General features: G+C 29.5%; 1 protein-coding gene across 1 annotated transcript; it reads left to right on the plus strand.

Moving 5' to 3' along the window:
- The first annotated feature begins 644 nt into the window (after nt 1-644).
- On the plus strand, nt 645-27,782 carry LOC130898956 (TATA box-binding protein-like 1). Its single transcript, XM_057808589.1, has 3 exons — nt 645-1,609; nt 18,921-19,015; nt 21,870-27,782. Exons 1-3 carry the CDS (start codon nt 1,047-1,049, stop codon nt 22,085-22,087), a joined length of 876 nt encoding a protein of 291 aa, XP_057664572.1. The 5' UTR covers nt 645-1,046; the 3' UTR covers nt 22,088-27,782.
- The last annotated feature ends 173 nt before the right edge of the window (nt 27,783-27,955 follow it).

Here is a 27,955-nt window from a genome sequence, read left to right on the forward strand (position 1 = left end):
TTGTTATTAATACAACATATGTAGACGGTTCATCATTTAAAAGAATTATATGCTCAGTAGTAACCGATTATTTTTTTATATTGCAAAAAGTAATTCAAATAGAAGAAGAGTAGTTTGTCCTCAATAAAACTAGTCTGTAGAACAGAGGTTTTCAGCTACAAAATGCTTCTACGTATACATCAAGTTTGTTACCATAATATCAAAACAACGTCAGGTTTATTTTCTTCTCAATCATCTCTCTGTCGAAATCGAAATCAATAAATTCTCTTTATCAATTATTTTTGATAAACTAGACTCTTCAAGTTGCTCGCTGATCCTTATACGATATAATAGTTAGATCATCTCTATAATAGCCGCTAAATACAAAAAACATCACAAACACAAAAATCCGGTAAATACGTACAACTCCAACCTAATCTTAATGCCAAGAGAACATTCTGATTCCAGCGTGACGTCATGTGCGAAGCGTATCAAATTTGAGCCGACAAATCAGAATACCAGTGTATGTATATCGTGTACATAGCCTAGTCGCTGCGATAATAATTGACGATCATCGAGTTTGTAGTGTACTGGCTATTATTAGTAAGGTTCACAAGTCGTAAGCTTTTTCAAGCGGTGTCACAAATGTAACAAAAACAGAAAATTGCGCTTAGTATTTATGAACGCGCTTAATGGTGTAGCTCTGAAAATATTTTGACAAGTGACCTCCGAACAAAACTATTCCACCGTCCGTCCCATCATCAGTCAATTGTAAATGCAAGAGTAGAGTTTACTGTGGTGTGTAATAGATTCTTACAAAGGCTAATATTAAAATATCGAAAATAGTTTGCTCGGATATAATTGCATTATTTACCGCATCTATTTTATGACACAGACAGGCAAAAAATAGCTTTTCCATTAAATTTAGAACTATATTTTTTGATTTAAACTAACTATTGAAATAAATTTACTTCCTGTGTGGCCTGTGCTTCTAACAAATACAATTGCAGAGAATGTATTAAATGATGTAAATATTTGAAATCATTAACTAGGAAGTAAATCATACGATGGCTACTGTGATTCAGAAAAATGGTTTGAAACTTTTGTCTAATGGCAACGCACTAGCACATAAAGTACAAAATATAAATCATTTTGAAGAAGTCAAAGAAATAATCGAGGATGAGAACACTGAGATCAACGAAATCAGTTCTGAACAATGTGAGCTCAAAAATGAAAAGTATATCACAGACGAAACCATTGAAGAGCCTGAAATAGACATAGTAATAAACAATGTAGTTTGTAGTTTTAGTGTCCGATGTCATTTGAACCTTCGTGAAATTGCTTTATCAGGTGCAAATGTAGAATATCGTAAAGAAAATGGTATGGTTACTATGAAACTGCGAAGACCCAACACTACTGCCAGTATTTGGTCCTCTGGTAAAATAACTTGTACTGGTGCAACTAGTGAGATTGCTGCAAAACAAGCAGCCAGACGATTTGCACGATGTTTACAAAAACTTGGATTCAATGTGAAATTCAACAATTATAGAGTGGTTAATGTACTGGGAACATGTTCCATGCCTTTTTCAATAAAAATCAGTTCGTTTTCAGAGCATCATAGAGAAGCTGAGTAAGTAATTTTTAATTTATACATTGTTGTTCTTAGGATAGTTTTTAGCTAATATTTAAAACTGTAATGAAATAAAAAATATTTCCTATATGCTTGATTAAATATTATAATTGCATTTGTGTATTTTTTATGGCCATTAGGCCTATGTAAATGTGTTCAAACAAAACTATAGATAATTTGAATCATGTCAGTGAATTGTAGTATCTTACTAAATAGAACTACTTACAAGATTTAATGAAAAGGAATACTGTCACAAACCAGATTTTAAAAACTGGTATTCTGAACCATGTTGTCTAAAAAATTTACACTTTTAATTCAAATAGGTATGTGCGAAACATTCCTTAATCATATTGAGAAAATCCAAAAATATTGTTATTCAAGTTGACCTGTTCAACTGAATTTAATTGAAGTGTATTGTATATTATTTGTTCCAGATTTATTACAGATTGGCAAATATTTTGAATCTTATTAAGCATGTTTTGTTTATATTTACTGGAAATATTTATGGGCTTTCTTTAAAGTGATATTATATAGGAACTCAATTGTTAACTATATTTAAATAGCCAAAAATATCAATAAAACACATAAGTCAATTTTATTTTGTGCATTTCATAATTGATATGTAGAATACCTGCATTATCTTTTGACACTGAATATTGGTGTGGCTTCATGGATACCCCAGGGCAGTTTTTTCATATTTCTATCATTATTTGCAATTATTCCACCATTATTTCCTTTCAAAATTTCACCTATTCCATATTTATTCTTGAGGCATCTTATTCTTGTTACTCTTAATATGCGGTATGTTTTTAAGACCATTCCATGTACAAATGTTTTTGACCTATGAGGTATTTCTCATGACCTGACTTAGGTAATTTGTTTTTATTAACTCTATTTGAATATCCATTGCTCTCAAAACTTCCTCAATCTGTGTTTGATTTCTCTATTAGAGTAAAGGGGTCATTTTACCAAATTTACAATCTATTTTAATAATAAAAAAAGAAGACAATTTGATTTTACAAAATGATGAATTGGATATCTTCCAATATAGGACCTCTTAAGGTTTTTTCCATTGAGGCTTTCGGTTTTATTTACTGAAAATTCGACTCTAGTTTGGAAGAACCTATCTGTTAATTTTTGAAGTGGCAAAACTTGTCTTTCTATGGCTTACCAAATTGTATGGTCTGCAGAAAATGTACTGTATTAAAGTAAATGAGGAATTGCTGACTAAATTTAGCATTTTTTTTTATTTTTGTAACTGTCTGTTGAGTACTTTTTGTATCAAGGTTTCCTAGTTCTTTACTTCTCACTCATGAGTTGCCTTATATGTACTTAATGGAATATTGTATATTTTGGTATATTCCATATTGTGAATAGATTGTGCAGGACTTTAAATTAGTATTCTTAAATGCTATTTCATACTGCTCATTTATTTTGTAATGGTATGCTGCATTCAAATATTATGTAAGTTTTCTTTCCAGTCTCATATAGTTTTGGAGTGTCTGTGATCTTGAGGCTGCATATTTGTTTTTATCCTTGATGCTACTACTCTTATGCTGCTAGTTTCTGAGATTGAGGCCTACAAAAACAATGGTAGTGGCCCCTTTTTACTTTTCTGGGAATACAATTCATTAAAACTCTTTATTATAACTATAGTATATAATGGTTTTAGTTTGTTAAGAAGAAGAAGAGGGACTTGATTGGTGTTAATGTTATTTTCATTCTCTGGGTTATTTTGTCTATTTAACTCTTTGCTGAGGCTTCCTCTGTTGTAACTTTATACATTTATGTACTATGTGTGTTTTATAAAGCCCACAGATTTGTTTGCGTTTATACTTTTTTGTATGACATGCTACCATGATTGTCTTCTCCCTTTAATTTTTGTATGTTGTCTTTATTGCCATTTTTTTTAGTTCATTGTTTATGTAAATGATGTAGCTTTAAGTTATCTGTTATTTTTCCATCCGTAAACCCATTTAAACATTGATTAAAGATGTCTATAATCTCTTGGAGTTGTTAATCATTTGTTTTATAAAGCATTCAGGTCCATTATTTAGATTTGGAAATAACAGAACCATCTCTAGTATATATTTAAAAAAAATGTGAATATGTCAAACTATTTAAGTGTCCTTCAATTATTGTGTCACCTATCATTAGTCTAATACTGGTATGAGACAAGATAAGGCACACATAGATCTGACTTTCATACCAATCCACTGCTCCACTAAGTCAGGCAGGAAATTCGACTGGTGGCTGGCCTTTTAACAGGACATGGTCATCTAAGACTCAAGCTGCATACTATAGGCATCACAGACGATGTCGCTGGTAAATATAGGAGGAAGAAACTGCAGACCATGTTATCTGTGAGTGCCAAGAAACCACATATCTTTAGACCAGCCTTAAAACTTTAAAAGGTTCAAGCCAAGGTTATCGATTAGCCTTTCAAAGGACATCAACCTGTGGTAGTCTTAAGTGGACCTTTCAGATAGTCGCCTATGTGAGCAACCATTCTTGAATGCCCACTACGTAACTATGAACTATTATTGTGTCACCTATTATTCCAGCCTATGTATTAGGCTTTTCAGAATATTGGGTGTTGGATTCATGAATTCAGCATTGATTATAATATGACTAATATCTCATCTGAAAAAATATGTTAAAAAAATCATTATCATGAATCATATATAATTGTGTAATATTCTAAATTTGAGAGATTTAATATGGCTAAAGTATATACCAACCAGATTGCATGAATATTGTTCATAATTTATTGAAGATTCTAAAAATAAAAAAATAATTTTTTTCATATTTTAGCAATTTTCACTTGAAGGATGTAGTTTTATTATCTTCTTTTTGATTTGAGGATTACAAATTAGGATTCTTTTTATCATTGCTTATATATGGCGCAACTCACGCCATATTGCTTTAATAGAATAAGCTTAATATATCTCAAATTTACAGAAAAGCTATTCTTCTAAATAAAAACAATCTGAAATTATACATCGTATTCCGAAATGTTTCAAGTCTAATTTATGTAAAATTATAAAAGGTAATAATAACAATGAGACAATTGCTGAAATTCAAAAGATACAATCAATGACATTTATAATATGTCAGGTATAGTATGATTATTATCATAATGCTGAAGATAACTGACAGAATTTTATTTTCTTATGATTGCTTCTATATTATTATAATTTTAAAATTCCAATATGTGATTTTCCAATATATCCTCGGGGTTTGTCAACTATATACTCAAATTATTGATAATATGAAATAACCAGAAAGTTAATTTTATTTTTTTTATTTTATTATTATCAAAAATATAACAAAAATAATTCACTTGAATTGAAAATGATGACACAACCCAGTCGAATTATTAGAGTGTTCTGAAAATATTTCTACCAGAATCATGTATTCTGTGCTTAGCCTTATTTCCCACTTTTTTACCAATTACATATGAATAATCCAATTCTGAAAACCCGGAATGTGTAGTGTTAATGGGAATTTTAAACTCAAGACTATTATTAATTTCTTCTGAATTTGTTTATCTGAAGCAGAAATATTTGACCATACTTCATATGCAAAAGTGTTAAGGGAAACTCTTAATCTAATTCAATTTTACAATCATGTGCTGAAACCTAGTTTTATTCCGCAATATTTTGATAGTATTGTAGACTAAAGTTAATTGTTGACTTAAGTACAAGAAACCTTATGTATGTATTATATTCAAAAAACTTTCTAAATTTAGTGAAGTTCTTAGCCGGTTATAGATTTTTTGGAGTAGAGAGGTGGTGGAGATTATATAATATAATAAATGAAATTTCCATATTTGCAAAGTTTTTCTTCCTAAAATTAATTATCTACATATGCATACAACACTCTGTAAATGGTGTTTGTTGTAGTTGGTGTTTGATATTTTATTAATGATGTAACTGGAGGTTGATTTGTTGTACCTGAATTTAAACACTACCAGTGAATTCAAGGATCACGTGATACGAAAATCAATTGCGAATTAAAAATATGAAAAGTCTATTTTAATGTATTCATTAACTAAATATATTATAACATATACAGTAACACTCAGATTTAATGTTGCAGATTAAATAAAAAATAAATATAAATAAAATAAAATCTTTCAACAGCTTAATTTTTTTATTTTATTCTTTATTATTCACTCAGTAATAAATATTTGAATACTTAATAATTACAACATATGATAATGGAATTCTTATGGAATTCATTTGTAATGTCTTAACTTTATTAGACTAAAATGATTTTATCAGAGTGCTGATTACTAAGATACTCTCTAGATATATTAGGCAAAAATAAGAACAAAAATATGGAAAACACCAAAATCTAGCATTTACTATTACATATTGCAATTAGTTAGATTAAAGTTAGGTCTTAAAATTTTCACTTTTACCTATTATCATTTACACTTTTAAAAGTATTATTATTCTCTTGAAAAAACGATTTTCATTATTGAAAATTCTTATTTTTTTTTTTTTGTTTATAAGTTAAAGTTGACTAAAATTATTATGATGTTTTTTTGTTTGTTATTAATTTTTATCCTGATGGGTGGCATAAAGTTAAACAGACTCTATATTTCTTCACTTCTAATTTATTTACTTTACACTTCATTATTATACAACTAATTAATATTTTAAATGCACTATTCACTAACTACTAATGAATATTGACTGCTCGAGATTCGAGTTCCTGTTTTTCGCACTAATTAAACTACTAAAATAAACTGATTCTCCAGTCTTCTCGTAATTATATGATAACTCTTTCGGAAGTTCGATTACAATTTGTCGCGCTTTCGCAAAAATTTGAACAATTTCCAGTGTTCTATTAGGCGTCGAGAACCACACAAGTGTGTTTTTGATAAACGACGTGCTTTATAACATCAAGTTATAATTCCATACACCTGACTGACATAAGAAAACAAGCCTTAGGCCACCTTTATATTTCCAGCCGACGTCATCTGCATCTGTTTTACATTGTATTCAGATGTAGTTGTACTTGAGTAGGTGGCAGGTAATGACTCAGTAGTGTCGCCTAATTTTCATACGCGTCTGTGAAATTGAACAGATTCGGGAGTCATCGTCTGCTGTAACCGTTACGTTTGCAGTATATTTTCATGTCTCTGTGTAACCGAGTGTTTTTCGACAATGTCGAAACATGTTTTTTCAAGAGATAAGACAGTTGATAAACAATTTATGCAAAATGCCGTAAATGCTTACTAAATGTTTTTAATGATTTTGTTACCATTCATTGAACCATTGACTTCTAACGGAAAAGCTTGGCTAAAAAGAAAAGTTGCGGAAAAAGACATCGCTGCCTTTAAGCAGCATGAGCAAATGCAATATGTTTTAGGATACAACAATCAAAAAAATCTTTCTGGTTCACTCAATAGGGACTTAACAACAAACATGTATCGGTGTAGTTTGGACTTCTATTAGAACTGAAGTCGGCTCCAACAAGTACATACCCAATGGTCGAATACTGCCATTCACTTTTCTCAAAAATAATAGTAATAATAAATTGCTGGATTTGAGCATTAGCTTTAGCATTTGAGCATAATTACGTAATCAAGGTTTATGTTCATTTTTCCTGACAGGAAATCATTTTTTCATCTGATAAATGTTAAATATAACCTCTTCTCACAAAATATTGGCACAGAAATGATGAAATGCGCCTTATTCATGATGTACTTCGATAATAGGGTGAACAGTATACTTTCTTCTTCCCCTTTACCGTTTAATACTAAAATTGCTAGACGCGTTAAAAACGAAATCCTTATAAACATTACTCTCAATTGGCAACTAATCCATCCATGAGCAGTGGCTATCGCCTTAAAGTATAATTACAATAACGCCCATCGCCTGTTCTTCTCCACCAGTCGCTTGGTTCCTGGAATTATAACGGCGGCCTTAAGCGGCGTCAACATTTGCGGTACTCGCCTATCCTTGGCATGCAGATAACTAATTTCATTGTTTCTCCAGAGGATTCCCCGTATTGAGCTGAATGTGCAACCACATGTTCGCTTTAAAAAAAAATTACGGTTAGAGCATATTTATAGTAAGTATACCTTATTATTTATTCTCGTAGAATTGAGATGAGCATGTAATTTGGAATGCACCTTTACTAAATCATAATACCTTAAGTAATGTTTATGATGCTTGAAGACTCATAGAAGTCAAGATAGACCAGCAATATACCGAAATGAAAAAGAATTATTAGTAATGGTATTCTTTAAAGCCTGTTTGAATGGCAGATTTAAAATGAGCTCGATTTCCTTATCCACTGCAAACTGTAAATAGCATTCGTTCGATATTCGTTTGTTTTTAAAGAAATAGTCAAAAAAATCACTAGGCTATACGCCAGACTTTGTTATCGCTTAATCAGATAGTATTCATGGCTAGTACCATGATGATCCTTTTATAGATGTGTTAAAACACACGGAAAATCATTTTATTAAAAACAAAGTGAAAACGTAACATAAAATATTAATTAATATCCTCGGCTATCAATACACTTATCCCAACATTGCATCCATAACTGGAAGACTTTTATCTGTGTCAAAACGTTTCCAATTTTTTAATTAAGTGACTGTTACACGTCGCTTTATTATGAAGAAAGCCGTTGTATCATTTTCAGGTCTTCCTCTTCGCACATCGTTTTGCAAACATTCCAGTAATCCAGTTGCCTGTTTGAAAGAACAAGTCGCACATTTTCATTTATTTTTAAGTTTGAAGGTCGGCCGTAACTGATTTATTTCCATTTTTTAATAACTTTTTAAGTCTAATTACTAAACTATCATGGTTTCATTAGCAGATTGATATGCCAGGCTGAACAGGCTGAAAAACAATAAATGAGGGTCTAAGACATACTAGTTGAAATAGATGCAAAGTGAGTTAGTATAAAGGGTGCCTCATAAATAATGGCGGTTTCTAATGTCCACTTTGTTTATAGAATAATAATACAAAAAAACTTTAATATTCAGAGTATACCCCATCGTATTCTATGGTTTAACCCAACGTTCAGCAAACTCTTGGTGAAATTATTCTTTATGCTTAGATGCAAAAAATTTTCGCACTGTATTTTCAACATCTCCTTTGAATTAGATTTTCTTTTCACCAAACAATTTCGCCAAGGTTCTGATTAAATAGTAATCTGAAGGTACAAAGTCCTGACTAAATGCTGGTTGTGGTAGGAGTTCAATACCACCAAGTTCTTCAATTATCTCTCTTAACTTTCGTTATACGTGATTGTTGTAAGAGAACCCACTTTCTGTTCGGTATTGATATCTAGACTTCATAATTCCACTAAACACATAACAAGACTTTCCGCTTTATTCGACCTCTCTTTGCAACGTGTTCTGGTAATTCTCATTTGTCTAACCACTGTTTTCCCATATTCGGGTTGTTTAGATAAATGCACCTCTACTCGACGTTTCGTTCGATTCTTGGTCAATTCGTGTGGCACTATTCAACAACTTTATAGATCCTATCTAATGATTTTAAATGGCCATGTATATTATCCAAGGGATTCTAATAATCGGTGAGTGCTGGTACTGGTCCGTTTTCTATTGCTCATCTAGTAACCTCAAATTCCCACGCAGGCGGACGACCTGAGTATGAAAGATCTTCAAGCGTCAAATCTCCACGATTAAACCAACACTGTGCTGTTTTCTCATTAATTGTGTCTTACCCCTCAGTTTCACATATTTTCCTTGATTCCACGGCGTCTTCAAAATTTTGTTTTTGGCTTAACTATATACGAATTTCATAATTATCGTACTCCATACATACTATTATAGAAACGTAGGACTTGATCTAAAAATAAAGAGAGAATTATTAAAAGAAAGTAATGCAATTGTACTCTTCATAGAATAAGAGACCAGTTACGCCATGTTTTAATTGAGGCGTAAGAATTTTCATTTAATTTTTAACACACTCACTAAGTGCATTCTATTACAAATATTTGATGTATTTCAATAAATGAAAGGTTGTTATATTATTGTTATACCATTGTTTCAGCCATACAAACGTATTTTTTGATTATACCTCGTATGATCGTCAAAACAAATATCTATAATACGATTGAACTGTTACAGATCAATTTGATGTAAAATCGAGAAAAAAACATAAAATAAACAAGATTTTATTATTTATTGAAAAAAGCCGCTGAATACTGTTGGGTCTCCTTCAATTACAGCCTGCAGTCGTAGATTCTAATAACTTTCTCGTATACTCTGATAAAATTAAGTTCCAAGCTTCGGTAATTTTTACTTTCAATTTATTATTGTTTGATATTGGTGCAAATTTACGTTATTTCTCAATGTTAACCACAACTATGCGATTATATTCTAATCTGGTGACAGGGCTTGTGTTTTAATATGTGAGCGGTTAAAAAGCACTGAAAACAATATGATGTGTGCTCTCCGGCATTATCCAATCGAAAACCAAAAAATTTTCAGGATCAACTGGTGACTGTCCCAATATATCCAAAAACATATTTCTTATATAAAATGTACGTATACGAGGCTCACTATTTATATTTAAATCCGAGGGCTAATCTTTTTGTTCTACCCCTGATACACTTACAAGAAAAAATTGGCAAATATATCATTTTATATCAATATAGTCTCTATTGAGTTGAGGAAATTTTCTCCTAGTTATTCTAGCATCCACCATAATTCAGGAATTTGCATTGGAGTCAAGATTAAATGCAAGTATTTAATCACCGAACGTGGCTCGATCGAATTCGAGCTCCTATGGATGGATAAAACAATATTAAACACCACTATCACTTCAACTAAATTATTATACGACGCTGTAAAATTTTTTGATAGAAGTTTTATCTTTAGTATAAAAATGTTAACCTGTATTCTAGAGTTTCGTAGAGATCAAACAGATTTGATGCTCACATAAAAGTATATTTTTTATATGGTCTCGGGTGACATCATTCATGTGGACTGACGAAAGCAGAAATCTTTAAATAAACAACTTGATATAACTGCATCGATTAAAAATCCAAATTCCAAAACTAATATTTCTTCAAAATTAAAAAAAGTTACTTAATAAACATAAACATCAAAAACGACGCTGAACTTTGTAAAATAACTTCAAAATATCGATTGTCAGCTCCGTGTTATATTGATATTAACATACAGTGTGCCCAAAAAGTAAAATATCGGGTTAATAAATCACTTCTTCAAACTTGTACTAAATAAAGTACCACTACCACCTTTTTGCACAAGAGTGGTTTCACCTTCTTCAAAAGAATTCAAAATAGAGATTGAAAAGAGCATATATTTGATTAAATACTGTACTGATCGAAATAAACAGTACAGAACTTGGAATTATTGTATTTATATAACAAATACTTATATTATTACTATTGATATGATAATTTATAACATGTTTTAAATTCGTATCAAATAGTTTTTTTAATTATGTTACAAGCTTCTTGTCATGTTGTAAAGAGTTGTCTCAGGTCCGCTGTAACGGCCTTTAATCCATCAATGATTTGAAAGAGTTTGAAAAGAGCATTTTAAGCCATACATCAAATGTATGTGTATGAAGATGTGAAGGTTAATAAAAATCAGTGAATTGTTAAATGAATCTGTTTTAAAAATGTCGCTGGAGAAATAAACGAATTGCGGCAGTAGTATGGCTAGTTACTCCGTTCTGCTGAGAAAATTGGTTTAGAAATGTAAAATTACATGCACGACATAACTAACGTAGATAAAAGATGTTAAGATTTGTATTACCTCTGTTCGGTCTTCGGACCCCGCTCATATTGTATTCATTATTATACCCTATATTCTTATGTGTTCCAAGGATAATAGCAGCAGTGATAATTTTTGTCCCCTAGACTTTTTAATTGGTATGAATTCAAAAAAACTTTATTTCTCAGATTGTATTGGGTTTATCAGTAATAAACAACCTAGTAACACCACAGTTTTATTAGCGTCCGGGATACATTTATTTGAATAAACAACTTGTGACAGATTCACTAGTTGACAGTAGAAGTTTTTCTTCTTTCTGTATAGTCTATTTATATGAATGAGAGCATAATAAGATAATAAAGCATTTATATAACATCATTTCTTTTAGAGAAAGTTGAAATATTTTTTGAAATTATATCTCAAGTATTTTCGTGTGAAATACTATTCGTATTAATATTCAAAATGTATGGATTGTATACTCTTATTTTCACGTAATTATAACCTTATAACTTCTAAACGGCTGAAGGTAAAAAAGTGCAATTGTTTCTAAAATATATTATTTTTCCACCAGGTATGTCGTACTGGTTATATAGGTATAAGGATTTTTAACATTGACTTTTAAACAATGTTACGTTCATAAATAATAATAATTTTAATATGTAAACTCATCAACCCTCGTTGATCAATTTTTCGTCTAAATAAAATATATTTCTTCTTTCTTTTATGGTCCTATGTAATTTCATCTCCATACTACAATATCTTTCTGTTAACATAGACTTTTTGGAATCCTTTTTCATAGTGTGCTCTTTTCAGAGTAATCCTTATAAAAAACCATAGCAAGAACTTTATCTACTCTTGGAAATACACAAACAAACACATGCACCTTATTGGAAGCCTTTCTTTCAGATGATTTTCTATTTGGAGCTTTATGTGCTCTTTGGAACTCGCCACATTTTTTTCTTTATTAACTTTGTAGATTTTCCAACACCAAGCGTACTACTAATTCCACTGTGTCATCAACACTTTTACATAAATGTTTGACCAAATTATTTGAAACAAATAAATATTAATGTTTTTACAATAAACTGCACTTTGCAAGTTAGATCTAAACTAAGCTGTTAAGAATACACAACTTGGAACTCCTTACTGAATAAAAAAAACCTAAAATCGTATTTTCACTGAAATTTGTTGGAATTCAAAAAATTTCTAACGTTCATTGGCAAATAGGTACATATTTATCTTAAGATACAGCTATATAATCTTATGGTTATAAAAAACCGAAATTTTGTGTTAGCTCAGGTGCATTCATAAAAATTTTAGAAAATAATTGTAATATTCTGTAATAATGTTGAAAATAACAGTCTATGTTTTGGATTAGTAAGTAGATTTCATTAGTCTCTCGTACATAAAAATAGACTATTGAACTCTACGAACATAAAAAGATTAAATTTGACCATTATTATTTGAATACAGATTATTGTATTAAGTATGTAAGAAGCCAAGCCATTTTTCCAATATTTTTATGACTATATTTATATGTATACACGATTGGAAAACATTTTTTCTGAATATTGAAATTTTATTAGCACGACAGTATAAATTATGTTGAATTTTATAGTTATTTCACTGGATTCTGACTTCACTATTTAAGTGACGTTCATATTATAATACAAATCGATGAGTATCAAAACAAGAGCGGGAAGAGGAGCGTCGAGAACTTATCGAAATACTTGAATTGAAATGGTTACATCTGAACAATCCCGTTCGGATTCAATATCCCCAAAAATATATTAACGTTTTCGGGAACTTAAATGATCCATATTATAGGCCATAGGATTAATTGAAATTAAACTGTAAATAAATATCTGCATTTTCTACAATTTTAGTATTTCCTGTTAAGTTTAAGATTTGGTTGCAGCAAGACTGTTATCTTACAATAAATGTGAGATTCAAAAAAGTTATTTATGTGATGCGATAAACCAAATCACCAAATATATCTCCAATTTTTTTTCTTTCGGGGTTATTCAAAACAAAACTTTTCTTGTCTTGGGAAGAACGAAAAATCTCTCAATTATGAAAAAACCTAACAAGTCAAGTTGAATTGTGTATTGTATGTTGTGACAAATCAAGAAAAGTAAATAAACGCTGGAAAATTCCCATATTTGTGGACTCGATGTACATCTCTCCGTTGATTGATTTCGTTTCTAATAAGTAGGATATTCAAAGAGGCGAGTGGGAATTCAGTGGAACAGTTATTATAATTCCAATTGAAATTTATAAATGTGGATTTTAAGTAAGTTGGTTAAAATGTTTCTTTACATTAAAGGTAATACTCCGCAATTTTTTTCCATGCCGTAAAATATAATTACTTCATAAAGGAAGCATAAAGGGAACTTTATAATACTAGCGTCTTAAATTTTGATTAACGCGCGTCATCTATAGTAGTAAAGGGTGAGGATTTTAGTTAGGTACAGGCAGAGCATCTCTAACAAATAATTTCATGAAAGATTTCTGTGAAATTTTAACATATGACTTCGGAAACTATTAATATAATCGCCGTAGCGAAAATGTTGAAAAGATGTTCTTCCATCAAACCGCCCCCGTACTTAATAAAAATAAATAAAAAACTAATAACTGTGATATCCTAAGTACACCTGTCCTTCAATTCTCTATGATTCTGCATCTGTCTTTTGAGATGATTTGAGTGTTGAGGCAATACGTATATACGAGGGTGGGTTAATAATTTCGTGACTTTTTTATTGATTCTAATGATAAAAAAGTTTTTACTCTATTTCGTTGTTGCCAAACAAGCACGGAAGATGCCAAACGTTCTGGATGCCTAGTAGAGGTCTTTACTACCAAAAAAATTCACGATATGCTATTAGCCGAGCATGATCTCAATTTTCTTATTCTTGGTTTGATCGCTCTCGTGACTGCTGGATTGTCGGATACTATTGTTATATCTTTTTTCCTCCAGTTCCTATCCAAATTGAATGGTGCATACCATTCAATAGCTATACCTTCCGGAGAGCGTTAGGATGGCTTCCTATTTATTCAGTACTTGGCTGTCAGTCCATATAAATCTATCCACCTTCCTATTGCGGCATTGGTATAGGGACTTGTTCATGATGTGATTTCTGGTTGGATGAAGTACGAGATATAGTAATCTCACATGTTTCTTTGGTTTCAATTTTTATACGATCACTTGGGTGTGATCAAGATTTCTGCACGATGGGTGACGCGTTTGCTTACAATCGATCACAAACGCAATTGCGTGACATCTTAGAGTTTTTGGTATTGCCAAAGACAATATGGAATCACGACAGCACATCAGATACTATACAGTAGATTTCTCAGTGTGGATAGTCGTCAAAGAAAGCCAAGGTGAGAATGTCAATCAATAAAGTCATGACGAGCGTGTTTCGGATACACGCGGTATAATCGTCATCTACTACCTTCAAGAGAATGAATCAGTCAATGTCGATATTTATGCCTACTTATTGGATCAATTCAAAGAGACATAAAAAAAGACCGTATTCACCAAAAAACAACAGGGGCCAGGACAATCGAAGGATGCAAATTTATGCGGTTTCCATAACAAAAATCTAGGAATTAGACTATGAATTATTCCCTTATTCGTCATATTCTTCGGATTTAAAGAATTTCGTATTCATAAACCTGAAAAAATGGTTTGAGATTTGATTTCAACGTTGAAATAATCTTACGTTAGAGATAAATATTTTGATCCTCCAGACAAGACTTATATTTTGAAAAGGATAAAACAAATTGAAGAACGCTGGACGGGAAACTGCGTTGAAAAATAAATTATTTTTTTATCAAACATCCTGTGTTTTATTCAAAAAGTCACGATGACCCTTCCTCGTGAGAATAATTATTCTCTATGACTGTATCTCTCTGTCTATCGTTTAAGATTATACAAGTCTACTTTATAGTTCCAGCCAAGATTTTGCAAATTGCTTAAAATAATTAGTGTACGATTCTTGAAAAATAGATAGTTTGTCGATGAACATGGTAATTTTTATACTATTGAGTTTGCATCCCTTGGAATGGGCATATCTTAGAAGAAACTTATTTGCTTCAATATGTAATCAAAAATATAGTGCTGTGTGTTTGGCCTGCCCAAGTGTTTGAAACTTGCATGTGGTGTGCAGTTTCTTCCTCCTCCATGCACCAGCTGTATTCCGGATCTTCGTGCCGTCTATATAGCATAGAGATTACGTTTTAGATGACCGTGTCTGAAAAAAAGACCGGTTACCAATTGAATTTTGCGCCTGCTTATGCGCAGAAGTTGACTGGTCAGACAGACAGAAGGCCCATCTATGTGTGTCTTAGCTTGTCTTATGCCTGATTTTACCATTCATCTCGATAATGTACGTCTTGTGACACCTTACAGATGTAATAGCTACACTTTTGGTAACCTGTAAAATAATTTGAATTACATTTCGCCTATTTGCCACACAAATATACGCAATAAACAAATAAAATTTATTAAACATAAAATTTTTTTATTTATAACATAATTAGAATTAATGATTTCTCTAGTTTTAATTTTTTTAATTCAAAAGTGTAATTTTCAAATAGTTTTTTAACCAATATTTAAAAAAATTCTTCGTCAAGGTCTTACATATCTTGGTCGCTGATTGAGGTCTATCATTATCAATAGAATTTTGAATTTATCCCATATGCCTTACAATTACCACCTGTCAAAGTATTATTATAAATTGGGGATATCTCTTTCATTAACAGTACTTACTGCTAATTCCACTGCAATTCTTGTGAACAATGCAACACAACTCGACACCCACATTGTTAAGTCGTACAGTCTGCAGAATATCTTAAAAATATAGTTTCAACAAAAATAATTTAATAAAAATCTACGGTTTGAATAGAAAAATAATAATACTTCGCAAATAACCTGTTTCAATAAATCTTCAAGTGCAGATTTATCGGGTTCCACGATTGGGATAATAAATATATTGAGTCGTTTCCATCCCAATCTTCTCTATTTATGAATTTGATAAATACGGGTGCGATTTATTTTTCAATAGGTGAACGTGACAGGTAAAATATCAGGTAAATGCATACTTATATGGGAATACAAAGGTCCAGTCTTTTGTAAAAATGTTCTCGTTTATAGCTAACATCTCAGTTTAAATTGCAAAAGTGAATCAAGATTTTATAAAAAAATTCAGTCCCTCCATTTTTTGTTAAGCCTTTTTCTCATGTAGTTTCATTTTTTTTGGAGGGGTTTTTAAAAAAAGAGGTAGTTTTTCGACTTTTTTCTAACCTGCTCCCAATGGAAATTATACATTTTTTTAACTAGAAATCTTTTAAATATTCCCAAAAATCAACTTGTATTGAAAAATGTAGGCTTGCTATTTGGTTGGCGATTGAACCCTCATTTTATGGAACAACCAAGAAGTTATGTTAAAAACAGATTCTTAACGTAATAGGAAATGGTTTGCCGTCAACTGAAAGTTTAAGGGCAGCTCTTTTTTATTATTATTAGAAATTTTAGGAAAATCATTTCTATGTCTAGTGCAATGCAAAGTGGTAAAACGAAAAATTAAATTTGTGCTATATTTTCACTCTTTTCATTTTTAATAAAAGTAGGTTCACATTTCTATAACTTCATCTCATAAAGAGGTCAGTTGTAGATATATATCTTATTGATTTTAATATTTAGCACATATTACTTTGATCTTCTTTAGTGGTATGTTTTTATTATTACGATGATTCTGATATTTAATAGGACTTTTTGTGAAAAAAACATTGTGGATAGAAATATATTCACGCCAATTTGTCGAATTTCCTTTATATGTATAATAAATTGAAGTAAGACTCTCTAAATTCAACAGGTGCGATAAAAAATTATATTTTATTGTAGCAGCAAAATGCAGTTTTGATTCTAGAACTTTGTTATATTTTATCGGTCTAATATAACCAAAGTCATCTGTTCACGGTTTATTCTTATCAAAAAATTCACCTTCACCATTTTGTAATATTAAAATGAATGATTTATTAGTGAATTTATCACACATTATTATCTAATAAATTTACTGGGTGACCAGATATGGATGGGAAGTGCTGTATCTTAGAAAATATTCGTCGTAGAGACTGACGAAACTGGAACCGAGGGATAAATTATTATTTGATGGTGAATATGATTAAGGAAAATAAATAATTTTTAACCGAAATTCATTGAACGGAAAAAATCACTATGAGAACTGATAGAAACGTTCACAATTCACATAATACGCATTATTTGTCTAAAAACAATCCTCAATAGTTGCGGTAGGTCCAGCATCAAAGTTCTAGAGCAGAACTGTTTCTTTCATGACCCACTAAAGAATGCTGTGTTTTTTTGTGGTAAATTATTAATATGTTTATCAGAAATTTTTTTTGTAATTGTTAGCCGAGCACACTTTTTAAAAAATTAGATTTCAAGAGAGGTAATTTAGACAAGGGAGACTTTCTATATATCAAGATATTGTTTACCAAATTCCAACAACATGCCCACGAGGAAATACGAATATAGAAAATCATTACTAAATTGCTTTTATTAGGCAAGAGCGGCTCAAAAATGCTTTTATGCAAGAAGTTCGTACTCATTCAAAATCCATGTTTTATTCTCATTATGTCCCTACATAAATAATTTTTTCGACCCATTTGGTAATGAAGTAGTTTTCAAAATGAACCCCTTTGGATTCTTATCTAGCCATCCTGTAGAGGGGCTATCAATTTTCTTTGCACATAGAGTGCACATTAAAACCAAAACATAAAACTTCCCATGTATTATGGAACAACATTTCCCCTATTTTCCCCAATTAGATACTATATTATCAAAGTAATATACATACTATTTGTTTAATAACAACTCTTAATGTGTAAATAAAATTAATTATGTATTGTATTTAAAAAGATATGATTTGATTTGCATTTCCTCTTCGAACATGAATTGAATTTATAATAGTAAAAAATTATCATTTAATATTTTTTTGTTAGTTCATATCGAAAATAAGTGATTGAGATTGTGCTTGAAGTCATTAAAAGAATGTGTTGCTGAATGACGACATGTTTTGTAAAAAAACATGTTCAGTGTAGCTCACTCAAGTCTATTAAACAACATACAGAAAACAAGTCCATTAAAATTAATGCTCAACGTGTTCTTCACTTACTTGTTAACTCTGAGAAATTCTCTTCTAAAACTGGTCTCTAACTTTGTTTGAGGTAAAATATCCTCTATTTCGAAAGATTTTATTGTAACCAATTAAGTAAAATGAGAAACATTTTCATTTGTCGTATTTGTATCTATTGATAACGACTTGAATTTTTTAAAATCTTGATACATTGATTTATTTGAAAACCACACAGGCCATACTTTTGTCAAATCTCTTGATAATGCTATAACATTTTCCACGTGACCTCTTGTATACTGATAAATACGACACCTGGAAAGGTTTGGATTAAAATATAGAAATATGTTCATTGATATTTTTAATTGTATCTGATTCTCTTTCAAAATATTTAGTTATTTTTCTTTTTTAGTTATGAACCAGAACTTCATCCTGGAGTCACTTACAAATTGAAAAGTCCCAAAGCTACATTGAAGATATTTTCTACAGGAAGCGTTACCGTAACTGGTAAGACTAATAATATTATATATAGTACGTTCCAAGATATTTTTTTGCCATCACTACAATAAACCCTGAGTATATATATATATATATATATATATATATATATATATATATATATATAAATCATTAATTAAAATAATATTTACAAAGAAATTGATTATCTAAAATAATAATAAGAATAATCAAAAAACAACATTATCCTCAGTAAAAGATACCGCACTAAACTGAACAAAAAGAAGTTATACGTGTTATAACAAGAACCAAAGTTACTTTTTATTGAATTAAAATCAGACGAAAAAAATAATTTAGCCGTATGTACAGACCTCTTTCGCAGATCCCTAGATCTGTCTGTTGTATCGAATAAAGATATGCAATAATGGAGTCACACCTTATAAGAATTTTGCATACAGATAATTATTGAACAAGAAAAAAATGAAAATTGATCTATTATCTATCTTAATGATACTCGAAATAAAGATTGGGTAGATTCCTCTGAAAAACAAACGTATTTTCAAATAGAGTACATCACATATAATTGGATCCCAAAATATATAATTTTTTTTAATTAAGATCCTTCCCTAAGGAAGACTAAAATAATTCTTCGAAGTTTGAAGTTTGAATTTCGGATTATATTCTCCTAACAAATAAGATACTGTGTAGCAGTCGCTATTTTGGTTTAGTTTAAATAAAATTATTAAATGGAATAAATGTACTTAACTTTATATCACTAATTGTCATAAAGTATGATTCAATGTCGATTGAGGCATATAGCACAAGAGGTAATTATTCCTGATTAAATTTATTTTACTTTTTTATAGAATCCTAAAGAAGTGGAATTTTTTTCGAACATTCAGGATTATATTTGAAATCTACGGTGATAGAAAACAGAAAAATGAAAGGTGGATTTAAACATTACTGCAGAATGAACGAAAAATCCCAAATTGAAGAGTTGTAACTTATTTGCTCTTACAGTAACAGAATCAAATTGACTATTTTTTACAATCATAAGGTGATATTGTACATCTGAAAATTATATTCCCTCAAAAATAGATTCATTTATTATTTTTCATCATGGAAAAATTGGAGTGAACACAACACAAGCACACCATGATGTGACTTTGTCTCACACAATTCTCTCTAACATTAATCCAAATTATCTAACATCATACAATTCAATGAGAATAAATTGAAACACCAGTAGTAGCAATAATAGTCCAAGAAATGAAGCAATAAAACCTTGAATAGCACTACCTAACTCATGTAATGGAAATCATCACTAATATTGTACTCCACAGAATCTTAATATTATGAATATTATGAATAATCGTACTAAGGATCGTATTGGAAAAAGATTAGCAAAAGAGCAGCTTTTTTAAAATAGAGAAAAAGCCTCCGGTAATGAAAAGTTGTAGATGAATGCTTCTCACGGCGCTTCCAAAAACAAGAGATATTTTGACATTAGTAAAAACTTTATTTCAGAAGCAAGAGCAGTATTAAAAACATTTGGAGCATCTTATTACTTATGTTATTGTTAGAAGTTTTTTCAGATATGGAGAGTATGTATTAGAAATAAGCAGGTATTTGTTAGAATTAGAAAATGACGAAATTTTATACATAAAAAAGGGAATACGTTGATGGCAATATTGAAACATGCTTGCTCAATAACTATTTTCGTGAGGATTGTATAATAAAAACATTGAGAACAACAACGAGGCTATGAAAGATTTTGAATGTTATATCTACCTCCAAATAAAAAAAAACTAGCATCTAATAGAAAACCGTAAAAATTTGAGGAGCTACACAAAAAGAGTCAAATTGATTTAAAATTTGGAAAACACCATTTTATCTAAAAATAAATAATATTTTATTGTATTAATAGTTTCTAACGGAGCCTCAAGGTGTTTTCCATATTTTTTACAGAAACAATGATCAATGGAGCCAATATATGAACCTCTAGGTGGCGCAGTAATAGGTGAGGGGCCCTTACAATCCAATATTCATAATATTGCTATGAATCTAGCTTCGTCAGTTACATAAATATATTTAGTAATGCATTTCGAGTATCTACGGTTAACAACTCACAACAGATCTGAAAACTTTCCACCATTTATAACTTTCTTCCATTAAAGAATATGAGAAATCAAATAATTATGTGAAATCTATTTGTAATTATTATTATATTATGGATATTTTTATAGTTAAATCCCTTGGCAGATATAGGGTAATGTGACACATGATTTTTTTTGAAAAAGGAAAATAACCAATATATAAAAAGTAACTTGCATAATACACTCATTCCCATTTTTCAGCGGCTGGAACGGTATCACCTACTCTTCGAACCATTCACAATTAAATTAATACAATTTTGCATCTCATTGTATACAAGCTCTAATTACTAATTGTCTAAACTTACTCATAAATAAAATAAATGCGGCTACTATTAAAAGAGAATTGAACGATCATCTAAATTCTTTTCCCATTTAATCTGGAGGTAACATCTATCTCTCCTAAGGAATTAACCACGATGATACAATTATTGATGAAAAGTGTATTTTGCAATATCACCTATTTTTTCGATTTCTCATATTATTTATTTGAAGAAAGAAATTTAGTGCTTTCAAAATGAAACCCGTATATAGTGATTAGATTGGCTCAACTATTTGCTATGTAACATTGAAAAATGGAAACAAAACAAAAACTTTTTGTACATAGGAAAAACCCTTTCGAAGAACATGTACATGTGGTACACAATATCTTGGAGTGGTACTTCCAACTAAAATTAACTCCATTAAAATTTCATAGAATAAGAAGTGAAAACAATTTGTTGAATAAAATAAAACGATGTTTGTATTTTCAGCTCCAAGTGTGGCTGATATTCAAGCTGCAATTGAATACATATTCCCCCTAGTTTACGAATTTCGTAAAGAAAGGACCAAAGAAGAGAGAGAAGCGATAGCAAGGAAAAAACTTAAACAAATGGGCGAAATTCCTTGGATCGACTATGATGATCAGGCAGATTCAGAAACTATGACAATGTGCGAATCAAATAATGTGAATCACTATACGTGGGACTAAAATAACGTATTACCGATTAACGTTTTTTTCTAGTTTTTACCGTCAAAAGGCTCGACCCTAGATATTTAAAAACGGAAAAGTAAAACCACTAATTTTAGTTTCTCTTGATGCCCCCTCTCATACTATTTATAGTTAGATAGTAAATGTAAAAAATGGTGGTTAATACGATATGTTTTGGGGCATCTCATTTTAAAAACTTGTTTTCATTGGAATCTTCTTTTTTTTTTTTGTTTTCAAGTATTCATCTTTTAGTTCAATTTTGTTAATTATATATCGGAGATAATATATGGAATTTTAACCAATCCATCTTCAAGGTTAAATCAATCCATTTTCATATTAATATTTTTATATACCTTTTTGATTTCTGGTAAACAAAAAATCAAGTACTACTTTCAGTACATAGATAATAATTGAGTCTAAGCGGCGCTCAAATATTTCCTATAAAAAAATAGTTACAACTTCCAAAAATGCGTGTAAAATTATTGTTCAATTTCAAATCGAATATTTGGTTTACTTTTCTTATTTACAACTTTTAATTTTTCTTTGGGGTCCAGCCGGTCAGTTTTTAACGCGATGCTTGAAACCTAGTCAGGTATTTTATTTTGGTAAATAAAGACTGAATGAAGTTTTCCTTTGTGATGATAATGATTTTGGTCAAAGGAGTAGATTTTAATTTCTTATATGTTTTATGTAGATAATTGTTTAGTTTTGCCTTTGATAGAAATCAAAGATTTTATTTATATGTGAAAATAGTACTAGAAAAATCGAATTATTATTTTTAATTTGAAAAAATAAGTCGTTCAGTTTCCTGGCGTTGGAATATTTTTGGAATACTTCTTGGCCATACCAAAGTTTTTTTATAGTTTGGGAATAATAAGTTTAGATTCATTCCACGTCACAGTATTTTGGAAACAGGACATTCATAAATCTATCATTTTTGGTCACTGCATATACTATATACAGAAATCTGAGAAATTGATGACATTATAATTGACTTCCTTGGAAATAGAATAAATTTTTCTTGATTATTATGTTCCTCGGTAGGAGTCCATCAATTTCTATCTAATTTTCTTTGATTTCAATAAAAAGGGATGCTATAATTCTGTTGATTACATCGATTGTATCGACCAAATTTCACTCAATGCAATTGATATAATCACGAAAAACTGAAACTGGACGACTAGAAGCGTTTTTCTGTTTAAAAGATTTTTGTCTGTCTTATCATGCTCTTTATTTTAACCCTAAAGCTATCTTTAAAACAAAAGTGTTGTCTAGAGAGTAAAGTTTGACTTTAATATGTATAATGTACTTTATATATTTACATTCTTCAAAATGAAAAATCATTCTGGCATGTATACAAATTTCTGATATATTTTTATAAATAATGTGTGTTTCTATAGATTTCTCAGTCTTGTATAAAAATTCATATATATCCTCTCATTAAAAGAAAAAAAATATTAAGACTCTCCATCTTTAATTATCAAAATTTAAGTTTTAAAATATGGAAGTAAGTAATTATCAATTTTTTATTTATTTTTAGAATAAATAGAATGTATGAAATTGATTTTTCATTTTCATGTTTTAACTTCAATTTTAGTAGTTGATATTGTATTTATATTTTTATTTATACATCATTAAAAATTTCGTTAGTATGTTTATAAACGAAATGTCAAAAATAATTTCATTAAGTCAAAAACTGCGTATCTATTTCAATATATCAAAGATTTATTCATTATATTATTTTTTCTGAATTAAAATAGGTAAAAATTGAAAATTGTTGATAATCAAATAAAAATCTTATTGATAAATATTGAAGTATTAAAATTTTGCAATAATAAGCATAAACTTTTTTGATAAACGAAAAGAATTCTCAAGTTTGTGAGAAATAAATACATAATTGATGTTTGATAACAATATTCCTTATGGGATAGAAATTATAAATAAAAACAAATTTCCTTAAATAAATTATGAATAAACACCTCGAAGATATTTAGACAATTGCCTTTCAATGACAAGCCTATCCATTTAAGTTATAAAAAATTGGTTGAACTCCGACTTGACCATTTGGTTTTCTTCATTTCCTAAATAAAATGTGGATGAAAAACTTACATAAGCTCAAACTACAATCACCTAAATCAGGTCAAGACGTCTCCTACAAACTTTCAAAGATATACATAATTAGGAATGGAATCATCCATGATCTACCATATCTCTATAGCTACAGAGCCTCAAAAAAATTCCTATATAAAAAGAGAGTAATAAGTATCTTGTTACCTGAAATGCTGAATTTCGAATGGGGGCTATCAGGTTTGCCATTAGAGGAGCTGTTGTAGAGTGAAGTATCCGAAATTTAATGTCAAATATCACTATTTTATTGAAAGCTTCAATAAATAATAATCAAGATTGAAACTGGGAGGGAATGTTTCATATTTAAACGGTGTTTTTGCGCACGCTATACTTCAAGACGTTATTTGTCAATGACATCAAGTCAACTGGTGAGCATAAAAAGATAGTCCTCATTAAACAAATCAATGAGCACAACATTTCGTTGTAACCACTTCATTAAACAGATTGTTAAATTTATTTTGCAAAAATATGCTTAGCCGGAAAAAATCAAATTATCAATATAGGTATACACTAAGTTTCAAACTGTTTTTTTTTCAAAATCAAATTATAATCTCTCAATACTAATTTTTATTTATTATGTCTTCAAGAAATTTCTATATTTGGGCACCGTACAAGATACAAAATTATTTTCCTATCCATAATATAAACATTGGATTAGATAAGAATTTATGAATCGAATCTTTGCAATAAACTTTGAAATAATTTGCAACTTAAATATTACCAAAAACAGCTTGTAATAAATGATGAATTTCAGTTTTTGTATTATTTATTTGTAAGTTTCCAGGGAGAGTGGAAACTACATAATTTTAATAATGTCTGTTTCTAACATGTCTTTTGATTCTCTAATGAATAGTATAAAGTCAAAAGTGACTAATGTGGTGTTATTCATTTGGAGTTGATCTGTTATTGACATTAAGTTTGCAGTATTTATCAAAACAATTACTTTTATTGGTCAGGCATATAGCTATAAATAAGTCTTAATCTTCTGTTCATTTTCAATGCATTTTTGTAAAAAAATCTGAATACAAAAGAAACACAGATTAATCTTAATAAGTTTACAAAGAAAAATAATTTAATATTCAAAAATCAAATTTAAATAACTTTATGTTCGACTGACAAATTTTTTAGACGCTAATAATAACAAAAATTCAGCGTGAGAAAATATATTGTATTGCTTCAATAAGTATTCATTTTCTGTGACATTTTCTTATCTGCTGAAATAAAACCAGGAAAATTTATATGGTTTATTGTGTGGTCCAAGGCTACATGAATCAAAGTAAAAATATTTTTAAAACATTTGTATATACCTGTCATGATTAATTCAATATTTTATGAAAATCAGTTTAGAATTCACTATAAGAAAAAAGTACAGCAGTACTTTATATCATGAAGCAGAAGATTATATCAAGTTCTTCAACAATTATATGGCTCAATTGATGACAACGGTTGAAATATCATAAATTATTTTTTAGGCTCATATCTATTTTCATATTCTATATTTCTGTACTCCAAATATTTATACAGAACATAACACAAAATTTTACCGTCGTAATCAAAAGTGTAAGTTTGAATACTAATTTTTTATAAAATACATTCTATAAATGTCTAGGCATCTATGATAAAAAAAATCTAGTTGGAAAAGTATTATAATTATTTTACCAACTGTTTCAAATATCTCAAAGATGTTGAAGAAACTTGTAACGTATCTCACAAACTAGAAAAACGAATTAGGCTAATAACAATCATGAATAACTGAATGTTTTAACTTGTATGATATACAATATAAAAATTATAAATCAACCCACAGATACTAGGTAAATGAAATAACTTGTAAATACTGTGTAAATTTTCTTTATATATCTAATTCACTATAAGAATTTTCAAGTTTTATATACATGTTATGTTTAATTTCATCTTTATTAGGCCTAGTAATATTGATTTGCATTTTTACACGTGTTTTGTCTTAATCCCTCAAAATAAAATAATGTAGACATTTTTATAAATGGAATCAATTTTGTATTATTGGAGTAAAAAATCAAACTTTAAACCTAACAAATTCTCTTTTCCAAAAGATATACTACTTTATTATTTATCTATTGAAAGTAATTTTTTAAAAATACAACGTATCGTTAAAACAAAATAAAATCATTTATAAAAAATCTGGTATTACTTATATAATAATACTCTGGCTATCACATTCAAATGCACATTCATTATATATACTAGTTAGAATTGCAATTAGTTTTATTTTACTCAGTGTCTTTCTTCACAATCCAGTACTTATTATATTTCTGCAGGTTAGTAGTAGTCAAATACCAAAAAATTTTTTCATTTTTTGCATTTACATCTGTAAAATGGTACTTCTTAGCTTTTTTATTCAAAAATCCATGATTAATTTACCACTGCTTCGAAATTATATAAATTTAGTATTCTGATGTACATATTAACTCGATTTGATGAATCGTCACGTTTAAAACACCTACAAAGGAGTTGATGTTAAATGTATCATTCTTGGCCAAAATCGCATAGTAGAAGCAATTATAAATCTTTGAGCCTTAACGATAGTAATAACAAAATAATAGTTAATGTTGCATGAATGTGTTCTTGTATTCCCCAGAAGTTATAACAAATAATGATATGCTTGATTCGTATAATCAGAAGAATCATACTCATCATCTTAATACGAAATATCTTATTTAAATACTAGATACAGGGTTTTATAGTTGAAAATAATAAATAATTACGTGGTGTGTGGAGCATATAACATTGGCAATAATTAAACTACACGTTAAATGTATTATAAAAAAATGCGTGAAACCAAGTAAATATTTTTGGATTTTCCTAGTTAACTCTTTCAAATTTTGATTAACTGACATAAACTTTATAGTTCCAAAAATCGTTAGTATTTTTTCTTTCTTTTGTTCAAAGATATATTTTGACAACTACAGTAAATGTTTTGATATGTAACTTGCGTAAAATATGTCTATACTGGGTTCCACACATTTGTTCATTACCGTATATTTTTTTTACTATCAATATCATTCCTGTATAACATATCGATGTGGTAGTTAGATATTTAGGATCTGAAAAGAGTATTGTTATGATTTCTTTAAAAAAAATCATGTAGACGTTTTTCTATTAAAATTTCTTTAGATGATGATGATGATAAATTTCTAGTAATTGTAATGTATTAAACATGTGTGACTTCTAAAGATATAATGGGCAATAGTCATTAAGTGAAGCAAAACTTTTTTACAAAACAAAAAGATCATTTTTTGATAGAATATATAATTCTACATATTTGTATGAGCAATTGTGGCTTTTTTATGAGTATAGCCCATCTTTTTGCAGAGACAAATATTTTTGGTTACACAAATTATGAATACCTTTTATTTCTATTTGTCAGTATAAGCGATCGACATTTTACAATTACTGACAATTTGAAGTTTGTACCAAAAACAGATAAATTTAGTTGTTAAATTTCTTCATTTTCGCTTTTCTGTGAACAATTCGTTCAATTGTATGTTTCTTTTTACTGTAGCCTGTAATAAAGTTTTCTCATACTGTTTATTATATTTTGAATGTATTTATCTTTTCCTTTAATCCTTTTCCATATGCTGAATATCAAAATGTTCAAAAGTCAACCAATTGATTTCTAAATGTGCCCATGCAAACCGAAAGACGCCCTTAAGAAATTGCGGCAATTTTAGAAATATTGCATATGGCAACTTCAATAGAGGC

This window comes from Diorhabda carinulata, chromosome 1, assembly GCF_026250575.1.
Source record: "Diorhabda carinulata isolate Delta chromosome 1, icDioCari1.1, whole genome shotgun sequence".
NCBI classification, from domain to species: domain Eukaryota; kingdom Metazoa; phylum Arthropoda; class Insecta; order Coleoptera; family Chrysomelidae; genus Diorhabda; species Diorhabda carinulata.